The sequence below is a fragment of the Mya arenaria genome, chromosome 11, assembly GCF_026914265.1.
Source record: "Mya arenaria isolate MELC-2E11 chromosome 11, ASM2691426v1".
Taxonomy (NCBI): domain Eukaryota; kingdom Metazoa; phylum Mollusca; class Bivalvia; order Myida; family Myidae; genus Mya; species Mya arenaria.
Genome location: NC_069132.1, coordinates 20,271,424 through 20,282,934, shown reverse-complemented (window position 1 = coordinate 20,282,934; position 11,511 = coordinate 20,271,424). Strand labels below are relative to the sequence as shown.

The 11,511-nt window shown below is 33.3% G+C and overlaps 1 protein-coding gene across 1 annotated transcript; it reads right to left on the bottom strand.

The window, feature by feature from the left end:
- Positions 1-282: 282 nt before the first annotated feature.
- LOC128209147 (homeobox protein OTX-like) lies at positions 283-6,611 on the bottom strand. Its single transcript, XM_052913043.1, has 3 exons — positions 5,989-6,611; positions 2,610-2,821; positions 283-1,073 (listed from the first exon to the last, which is right to left on the bottom strand). Exons 1-3 carry the CDS (start codon positions 6,407-6,409, stop codon positions 717-719), a joined length of 990 nt encoding a protein of 329 aa, XP_052769003.1. The 5' UTR covers positions 6,410-6,611; the 3' UTR covers positions 283-716.
- Positions 6,612-11,511: the final 4,900 nt, after the last annotated feature.

Below are 11,511 nucleotides of genomic sequence, written 5' to 3'. Positions count from 1 at the left end.
CTGTAATCATAAGCGAATCACACCTGTACAGTAAAACCATCATCAACACCATCACCATCGTCATCATCATCATCATCATCATCATCATCATCATCATCATCATCATCATCATCACCATCATCATCATCATCATCATCATCATCATCATCATCATCATATCATCATCATCATCATCATCATCATCATCATCATCATCGGCATCATCATCATCATCGTTGTCGACGTCGTCGTCATGATCAGAAGCATCAATAGCATCATGGTAGAGATAAATCATAACTGCCCTTTCATGTTTATATAAATTTATTCATATCATTTGGTACTTCGTCAACATGAAATGTACAGAATTAAACAAAATTAAATTCAAACTCGTACGCAACAATGATTTAAAATTTAACACCTAATCATCATTTATACACGTGTTTAGACACTTTCCTTAAATAGCATTAGCATGTTGCCCACGAACATAAATATACTATATACATATCACATTTATTACACATGTAACTTGTTTTCAACAATGTTAGATTTAAAGCTCGAAGCCCCGGACGCTCTCGTTCAGGCACTCCTCGGTCTGTTGCCTGCCGCGCGATGCACCACCTTGCAGCCTTGTGCTAGTTATATGCCCGCTGACGACTTATTTGTCCAAAGCGTCGACCTGATAACTTTTTATGCTACATTTACTATATAGAGGCCCTTGTGAGTCTTGGAAATGTTGATCACGAGGAGCCCTCGCGTGACGTGTTATGTGAGAGATCCACGCCGTGTTCTGACGTATGGCAGTCGGCGTCTGCGGGACTAGATGGGCATGATATGTCACTGTCACAATAGCTATCGTTCCTCATGTCTTTGGATGAATACGAACGTTCCGACACACCGCCGGTCTCATTGTCTGATACACATTCACGCTCGTCGCAGACGTCAATATTCACTCGCTCGGATTCCTGCGCGGCAGACGATGAGTGGCTCGCTGTCGTCTGGGAGACCGACTTCCGCTTTTGCTCCTCGGATCGGCGCGAAGCCTCCTCCTCTCGCTTGGTTTTGCGCCACTTAGCACGTCTGTTCTTGAACCATACCTGCAAATACACAAGTTTTAAATGAGATAAAGCTTTAATTAGGATTCAAACCTCAACGGGTTCATCTCCTTAGTTTCCATTTAACACGGATACAATGTTTTAGTTTGATTAACGATTTTACATTAAAAATTGAAATTATTTTCTATATTTACTTAAATGAAAAAGGAAATTGACTCATATTTGACACATGAAATATTTTCCATTACAGTGAATACATATTTAATAGAAACCATGTGCTTATGATGTAGAAATTGTGTTAAACAAATTAGACAAACAGGTAGTTAATGTTTAATATGCAGCTGGGGAGGAGGAATGATTAGCTATGTTTTATTCAGGTTTCAAACAGGGCACGGTTGAGGGACCCCTAATTTTGCATACAATCGTTAAGCGAGGCAGTGGGCAAAAAACGAGCAATATTCGAAACATAAAGTGTATCAATAATTATGGTGGCTTTGAAATTGGGCAATAAAGTTTAGCATTATCTACCTAATTCAGCATACAGGGTTTAGTGGTTTAAAGGTATTAAGTAATGTATCAGATGGAATGGCGAGATTGAGTATTCGCATGATTAGAGTCAAGTCACTAAATCCTTTATCTGACTGATAGAAATAGCGATGGTGTAGATACAGCGCCTTGCCTAACTCCGCCGCTATATTAACTACTTTTTACCGTACTTTTTACAAAATGACTCATGTTTCAACATTTAATTATTAATATTATTTTGGCATTTTGTAAAATAAATGTTCACTTAAACGATTTGTTCAAAATATTGTTTTCGATTATCCTTTGTTTGAATGCTGATGATATCTAGACCAGGGACATTTACGACAGCTGTTCGTTTCTCACTAATATATTTTCATTTCCTATAAAAGATAGTATAGAATTTATCTTAATATTTGCCACTTAGATATACGACACATTGTATACGCTGATTTTTCTGAGAACAATAAAACAGGAATATAGATAGTTGATCAATGTTTATATTTTCTCCTATATTCGAGGCTATCAGTAGAAAATGTGTCACCAAATCCAGTTATTATTTAGGAAGCTGGCACATCGATTTATCCGCATTAATTATAATAAATATCATGTTTTGTGTATGGCACGCAGTTTGATGCATTGGATTAAATTTTATGAGTTAAAAATATATATGTGGATGATAAAATCCTCAATATATAAATACATAAATAATATAAATTATTAATACATAAGTTTAATAAATACTGCAAGATGTCGATTATTAGCCTTAGAGAAAATTACAAAAACACACATAATTATGTATACGTATGAATTAAAGCAAACGCCCATAAATATGTATATATTATATATTTTATTCTGATATATATTTTTTTCCGAGGCGCGAATCGTAAAGGAAGGTTGTCTGTACAAACGTTCCATTTTTTATATATAATATGAACTCTTTTTTAAACAGAACTTGTTTTGTCTGGACAGTGTATCCGGCCAATCTGTAAGTCTCAAACTCCAGACACTGTTCCTTCATAAAACCTGATCATAGTATGCAAGCGCCCAGCTTACCTCGACTCGCTCCTCCTTAAGTTCGACCTTCATAGCAAGCTCCTCCCTGAGCAAGACGTCCGGGTAGTGCGTCTTGTTGAATGTGTTCTCCAACTCCTCGAGCTGTTCCTCTGTGAAGATCGTCCGGTGACGACGCTTCCGCTTCTGGCCCGCCCGCATCAGCTCCATCGGCGACAGGAAGCTCTGTAGTGGGTGGTAAGCAGCTGCAGCCGCTGTAAGAAGAGAATGGACAGTTTGAAACATGGCGACTATAATCATGTGACACAATGGGTTGCAATCTTGTGACAAAACATGCAATGAATACAAAATGTGTTACACAACACTACTTGTGGATATGTTCAACCGTTTATTGAAAAAAAGTTAAATTTAAATTAAATTACATTTTTTTCCCTGTATGATATTAGTATGCCCTCACATTTTAGTCAAATTACTTTCTCTTTTTATACTCTAGGATTTTTTTCTATTTTCGCGTTACGTGTTATGCAAACTATATTAAGTTCAATGAAACTTTCAACATTTTGGTGGTGGAATTCATATTATTAACGTGCTTACCATACTTTCATTAATTCATAAAATATTGCATATTAAATAGAGTATGGTTTAGTAGCTCATTGGTTTTTCATAACTATTATGCGATAACTCGATAAGGATTTTAATTGATTTAAGTTGGTTGTTGATTTTTTTGTCAATGTATGAGTATTTCTTACATTTCAATAAACACGTTTTTTTCGTATGGAAACGTTAAAACAAACAGTATTGTTGATGTTTGGAGCCACTATTATTTACACGCTGGGAGATCAAGTCTCCCGAGTGTTGACCGTGGCCCGGCCATTCACTGGCGGACGTAATCCGGCCGGGATTAACGCGCCTTCCGGACCAACGTCACACCTTTACGTTCACTTCAAAGGCCGACCACGGCGGATTATTTGTGGGGATAAATTACTATGCTAAAGAAACCTATCAAATATAAACAAGATCAGTACCCAAGGTGGGAAGTATTGTTTATAGAAAAGATTTTCAAAGTAAAAAAAATGTTAAAGGTGTATTATTTATAAATTGCGAGGTACTGTTTGCTATAATTGGATATATTCGGATTTTGGCGATTACCAATCTGAGGATCAAAAGTGCCGAGGTAAATTACACAATTTCCGCTCATAGTTAATAAGATTTTCATATTTAAGCAACAAATTAAATTAATTGAATCATCCAACTTAGCGGATTACATGTTAAAGAATCTTAATTGGATTAAAAAAACAACGACAGTAAGAAAATGAAAACAAAAACAACACGTTTTTATGATACAGGGCTAAAATACTAAATAATCGATCATTAGATGAAATTTATTATTTTAATACGATGACACATATATTGTTTATTTATCATTTACTTATACTTAATTAAGTGACGAATTGTTAAAGAGGATAATCGTTGAAATTTAACTTAAATGAAATGAAGACGGCAGCCGTGACAGGATGAAAGAATCCGCTCCCGGGGACAGGCGGTCGGAGGGCCGGTATTGAACCATCAAAATGTCCGCGACGTATGCTCACCTCACGATATAATCGCACAGATTTGTTTTTAATAAACCTAGGGGCGAAAATCTGCATTTTTGGTGTAGTTATCGATGCTAAATCGCATGTTTTACCACTCTAGATTGACAACCTCACATGTTTGGTGTTTTTAATCTAACAAAAGAGTTCAAAGGACATTTTGAAAATATTTGCTTAATTATTTTGAAAAAATCTTTAAACTATTACCGGCCATTTATCGTATATTCAATTAAGAGTTTGTAAAACATGGGTTAATCTATGGGTAATCTTCTATATTACAGGCCTGACGTTGAATACCGCGTCCGTCTCTCCCATTATAGTGGTGACATCATTTGATTAACGATATATGCCTTTCAAGCGGTTTTTATCCATAATATATTAATGCGCACATTCGAACTAATATCCGTTCCTTTTATAATCATAGAAAAATTAAAGAAAAAATATATTAATTCTTAAAGAGATGTGGCACACATAATTCTCCTTATAGAACATACGTTTCTTATTTAAAATAATAAATCTGTCTCGCTGGAAAAAAATGTATTAAATTGTGAAATGATGGGTTGTTAATAAAATGTTTATCTAATATCTCTCTGCATGTTTAATAAGTAGAACACTTGTATTGTATTTAACATAAGCTTACATCCAACGAGTTACATCTAATATAAACATTTACATTATATACATATTCCCGTAAACAACTTTCAAAATCAATTATAATGTTTAAACAAAATAAAGATATAATGTATTTACTTATAATGCGAAAAAGTAAAGTTAGTGGGGAAAAATGTCTAGTTACAATACTGTCGCCAGTCAAAGCCCTTATAGACAAAACATTGTTTCTAATAATAGTTTCATTTTCGCTCGAAATAAGGTCGATGGATTTTTGAATATTTGGATTGCGCTAATACTATCGCTTAATGTATAACATTCTTAATTCATAGTAAATAAGACATTCTATGGGGAAATTAAATAAACGTGGTTATGTTGTTGTGAAGAAAGATGAACCTATTAAAATATTTTATATTTAAGTTATTGGAGTATTTTTTTGGTTTAAAACGCACGTAGTTTCAAAACAGTATTAAAAAAGCGTTACTCCATATTAAAATACACCTTCAACACAGGGAACATTGTAGAACTTTATGAGTCGGTATTCCTCTGTCGGCTCCAAACACCATTCCCGTCCCCGGCATGTTTGCATGCATACATTACAGTACATATATCATGATGTATAGACCTTTACTCTCATTTTTTGTTTCGGATTTTCGAAAACAATTACAAGAAAAGGGTAAACTGAATTGAATTTAGCTTATTATCAAATCCATTATTTTCTACATAGATGTGAAAATAAAGAATTCATTATTCCAGTACATAGTATTTCAAAAGGAAAGGTAATAATTTACAGTTCAACAATTTTCGAGGCAACATGTTTTATTTGTTTTATTAATATCCTTCATGCAATGATAATAATGTTCTAACTTAAAGTCTATGGCAATTTCAACGAGTCCATTCCTCATTTAAAAGTATATTAATTATAAAAAATAGAATAACATTTATAAAATATGTCACGCAACAAAAAAAATGAATATACTAGTATATCAACGAACGAAATGTTTCTATGCCAATTAATATGGGTATATTATTACAATGATCGGTACTTTTGAACATTAAAAATAAACAATCATAGTTACATGGAACTGACTAGTTTCATTTTTGTTTCAGAAACATCCGAACGTTTAATTCTTTTGATGTACACTCTTTTTTAAATTGAAAACCATGTAAAAAAATATTAAACATTTCTAACAATTTTATAGAATGAAATATTTACTTACCGAACATTTCCGGCGCGAAGTGGGGTAGTGACGGGTACGGGTACGGGTAGGTGGGGGTGGGCCGGTGGGTGAGCAGCGGGCGACTCCCGGATAGAATGTTGTCAATAGAGAACATGGACGACGACGCGCTGGACACTGGAGGACTTCCGGCCATGAGCGGCGAGGAGGGCACCGGCTTCATGGCATCTGGGCTGTTTTGGAGCGACTTAAGTTGCTCCTGGCTGGCTAGGCTCTTTAGTTGCGCTTCTGCCGTGCAGAGTGTCTTCAGCTGCTCGTGGTTGTAGAGCGCTTTGAGCTGCTCGTGGCCGTACATAGACTTGAGGTGCTCGCTTCCGTACAGGATCTTCAGCTGCTCCGCATTATAGAAAGACTTGATCTGCTCGGGACTGTAGTAGAGCCCCAACGGTAGATGGTGCATCATAATGATGTCCGTATGTTTGTTAACAAATGTCCAGATATATAGATGCACGTCTTAGAAACCTAAGTCCACTCAATGTCCACTTGCAAATTGTTATTTTATATGTCACTAATATCAAAACGAAGGCATCAGTCTTCTCACAATCCGAGTCGTTCCAGAATAAATGCGATTTTAAATAGACCTATCCGACAAAGCTGATATAATTCACCTTAATGATGTTTTGCATCCGCCCAATCCATTATTATAGCATGTAATCGAGCGATATTAGAGCGAAAATCCAGCGAAGACGCTACACTAATCTCATTTTTGCCCATATTTGGTTTTCATAGGCCGAGAGAGCAGAAGAGGGCGTTACTCGTATGCAAATATCACACTTGTGCCCGCCCATGCGCAGTAGACCATATTTGCAAGAACAATATTGTTTTTTGAACGTTTTCTAAAGCCCGTAAGCGAAAATACCTACCTTTCGAGGATTTTATCTGATTTTTTTGTATGATTTTATATTAAATGAAATTGTTTTGATAAGAAAAGATGTCAAGAAGTTAATATTACAATTTAATTCATTTTTATTTATTGCTGTTGTACTGAAGATAAACATAGATTGGAAATACCTTCGATTAATAAATTACTTAAAGAATCTTGTATACTTGTGGCTATGACGAGACCTCGCCTCAGGAAGGCAATTAAAATGTGAGCACTTTTGTAAAATAATTTGTGGTATTTGGACATTGAATTTTTAACCATATTAAATAGTTTCAATATTGTAAATTAAATATTGTACATAGTTACAGATTAGGATCTTTTTGTGCATAACGATGTCCACACATAATTATACATTTTAATTGCTATTAAATAACTAATAAACAGATATATTGGTTTTGATGTAAAATATTACACATTTTAAATTACTAAAAAGAGCTGATAAAATTATCCCTTAAATCATCAATGAAAAACAAAGGAGCTTGTCCCGATTCAGATTACAGAGTGCTACCAAGATGTCTCTTAACATATATTCTGTAAAAGAAGGTCTTACAATATATTCTTCCAAATAGATTAAAATTATCCTCAGCATTTTTATTCATCCAGCAAATAGTTCCAAGCTAGGTTTTGAGTACCAATAATTTAATTAAACGTATTCTCAAACAGTTTAAATAATGCTTAAGTATATGCTTATATTTAATATATATATATATACATTTGGGGAAACAAAAAACTAAAACATGATTGTGAGCTAAAATCCCTGTTTTGTTAAACAACTGTTGTGGAATATATGTGCATAATCTGTTGTTAAAATAGACGAACAGCATGGCAAGATATATGAAACACATATTGACAGTACAATTTCCAACACAAGATGATATAAAGGAAATGTATATTGATTACTCTCTCTATATATGTATATACAAACATATTCAGTATAATGCTGAATGCAAAACAAAATGTAAACAGTACGCTTCCAAATCGTATACATGTAGTAATAATAGACTTAGTAATAATAATAATAATAATAATAATAATAATAATAATAATAATAATAATAATAATAATAAAATAATAATAATAATAATAATAATAATAATAATAATAATAATAATAATAATTCATTCATTCATTCATTCATTCATCCATCCATCCATTCATTCATTCATTCATTCATTCATTCATTCATTCATTCATTCATTCATTCATTCATTCATTCATTCATTCATTCATTCATTCATTCATTCATTCATTCATTCATTCATTCATTCATTCATTCATTCATTCATTCATTCATTCATTCATTCATTCATTCATTCATTCATTCATTCATTCATTCATTCATTCATTCATTCATTCATTCATTCATTCATTCATTCATTCATTCATTCATTCACTGACTCACTCACTCATTCATTCATTTATTATTCCATATATTTTTGCGATATTTTATAATTAATTAATTTATTTATGTATTTATTTCTGTTTTGTTAACAACTAAACGAACTAAACGCATTTATTTTTATTCATTCATTTATTTATTTATCAATAATTGAGTCTTTCACTTATCAACGAGTCAATTCAGATAAGAATATAAAATAATGATTTATTTATATTTTTTATTTAAACTGTTTTTGATCTATATGTTTCATACTGAAATTTGAGGAAATGTGTTGATATTATTACAAGCCAGCGCATACGAGGCCTACCGAAAGTGTGTGTGTTTGGTGAGGGGGCGGGGCACAGGGGGGGGGGGGCGTCATATCAAGCTTTTTTATTTACCTTGCATTGGTATTCCTTGGCATATTTTGCTTGTATCTGGACATGTTTGATTTATATACAATGTGAATCAAATATCACAAAAATCCAGATATTATTTCTCTCTCGATGAGACGTATGCACCAGCTAGCGACCCACTAAAGCATATTTCAGGCGGAAATCAAAATTAAGTACCAGAAATTGTTTAAGCAAAATGTCTATTGGCCTTGATTATGTTTGAGAAACGACGTAATCCTCTCAACCTCTTAAAAAGGGAAACGTTCTTATCCAATTATGTTGCTTTGAAAACAAGGCTGGAGAAATCCGTATATTCCATTAAAGAATTACGGATTTGGGAAGTTTAGGCCAGATCATAGGCCCCGCTGATTGGGCCTGTTTATTTAACGTATAACGATTTCTATTGCAAAATATAAGTTTTGGAAAAACAAAATGAAAGCAATCTATTAATTCTCAACGAACAGACAATGGATTTATCAGGACTTAGTGCACTTCCAGCTTTTATATGATCCAAGAAAATAATATTTTCATTCTTGTACAAGATCTTTGTACTTTATTTCTCAATCTCTTGTCTGGTAAGCTTTCCCATAGCATTAACACATATAAACCGAAGCCTTCCGAACGGTTTTTAAAATAGTTTCCCTAAATTGATAACAATCCTTTTATTAAAACCATATTTCAGAAAACATTATCTAAATTTTAAATAGTTACAGATAGGAATGGATGTGTTTATACTCCCTAAATGAAACAATTGCTACGGTAGAATTCATATAAAATATATTCGTATATAGCACACAAGTTCTAACGTTTACCAATGTTATTGATTTCACTTTGGCCGAGTCAATGGAAAATCTATTTCAGCTTCTATACCAGCGGGCAAAAAATGTGGGTGATAATAAATCTAAAATGGTCTGAAAACATTTTATGATTTTGCTTAGTTTACTAATTTCATTTAATATTATCAATGCAATATTTACACAGTTTTCTTACTAAATATGTACCTATTTTCAAAATAAATTTAGATTAAAAATATAATTTCTGAAGCTTAAACAGAAACCCTAGTTTTGCCTGCATAGTTTCACTGTTTTGCTAGTATACCTCTGATATGACAGTCAATATGAATTAGACGCTTCCATCTGTTTGGAAATCAAGTCTACACATTGGACAATTATCTGAGGAAACATCTAAACAATAAATATTGTTATAAGAATTACACGCCTCGTGAAAATAACCTCACACGAAAGCATGTATTATTTGCAATAATATGTGAAAAAGATGCGACAAAATCTCTTTTTGTAAATGCAGCCAGTTACAGAAAATAAACTGAGGATGACACAGGGGGGTGGTTGTAAATATTGCCTTCAACTTATAGACAATGCTGATCAGACAGCCGAACAAATATCATCGTTTAACCAGCAGTCCATTATCTTGTTGTTTTTTTATATTATGCTACGCAACAGGGGTAGGTGTTATTGAAGTTTTATGTCACTTGTGAAGCAACATAAAAGAGACATTTTTGTTCAAAATTTGGAGTAGATGATAGAATCGACAAGAGCATTCGCTTATTTTGTAGAATCATATTACTGTGAATTTCAACCTTACATTAAGTGTGTGATCTTCAACAATCAAGCATTGCTGAAGTCAATTGAGATTGTCATCAATAGGCTTAATAAAGTAATTCATAGGTGGATAGATTCTGATTTTAAACATAAATATTGTCCACGATGTAAAGTATTAGAAGACGAATGTCATCTTTTGATTGAACGCAATCTATATAGAGATATTTGAACTAAATATATACCACGATTTCATCGTTCTCGTCAAAAATGTATAAGACCATAGAATTGATTCCATGTTCGTATGGGCTTTTGCCCATAGAAATAATTTTAAGTTATAATTTTAGTTTGATAGAACTAAGCAAAGATAATTGAGCTCTTCATGATTAATACTGTATATGTACTTTATAAAACATTTTATAGCTTTCAGTATCATTAAAGAATTGTATTGAATTTTTTTACATATAAATATATCTCTTGTAAAGGGAAGTTCAAATTGCTTATGAAACTTATGATAACCGCCATGCAAATGTTAAATAATTTAAATGATAATGCGTTATAATAAACCATTTCGTTATGTTGTTAACTCATTTTGTGTCCTGTTCTGTATTCAAAGTCACTGGCCACTTATTCTTAAACGTGTTTTTGCTTTGAACATGATGGTCTTCAGTACTGGTTTGGAAAGGTTTTATTTTATTAACATATGTTGAATGTCACTAAACCGAGGAAGATGGCACTTCAGAAGCAAAATAAGACATTTGTCATGAACCTAATCTAGATGTAAGTACATGTATTCAACGTGTCACACACAGTATCTGTCCGGCCAATCTCCAGGATGTGTTCAAGCCCCACCCTGGGGCTGTGGAGACCATTGACCACGTCAATATTTGGCTGCCAACCTCGCAGTCAACAAGAAATACACACTGCTCTCTTCATTAAAAAAAACAATATTTCTCCACTTGGTCATGAAAAAGTGAAAAAGTCAATAGGTTGTTGATAGGCTGTGTTTAAACATTTAGCACAACATTGGATAAAACCAACACAGGTTCTGGGCCATAGTTTGTCGTGATTTGTTTAAAACCTATATCTTCACATTCATCTCAACCGGAAATTAAAATAACACTCGTCAAACGGTGTGGAATTAACGATACAAGCCTGAAATACGAATCCATTAAATTGTCATTATTTTCAGATTTTCGCTAAACTCTAAAATAAACTATCCATGGAGTGCATTTAACTTAAAATGGACAAAACAGTGGACAATAGTGGCAGAACAAACAATGTAGGGTAGCG

What these genes read in the sequence shown, in the direction of transcription:
- LOC128209147 (XM_052913043.1), bottom strand. Translation starts at nt 6,409, where the DNA reads ATGATGCACCATCTACCGTTGGGGCTCTACTACAGTCCCGAGCAGATC. An exon ending in CTTCGCGCCGGAAATGTTCG is followed by an intron (nt 2,822 to 5,988) that starts GTAAGTAAATAT and finishes CTCTTCTTACAG; the next exon opens with CGGCTGCAGCTGCTTACCAC. An exon ending in TTAAGGAGGAGCGAGTCGAG is followed by an intron (nt 1,074 to 2,609) that starts GTAAGCTGGGCG and finishes GTGTATTTGCAG; the next exon opens with GTATGGTTCAAGAACAGACG.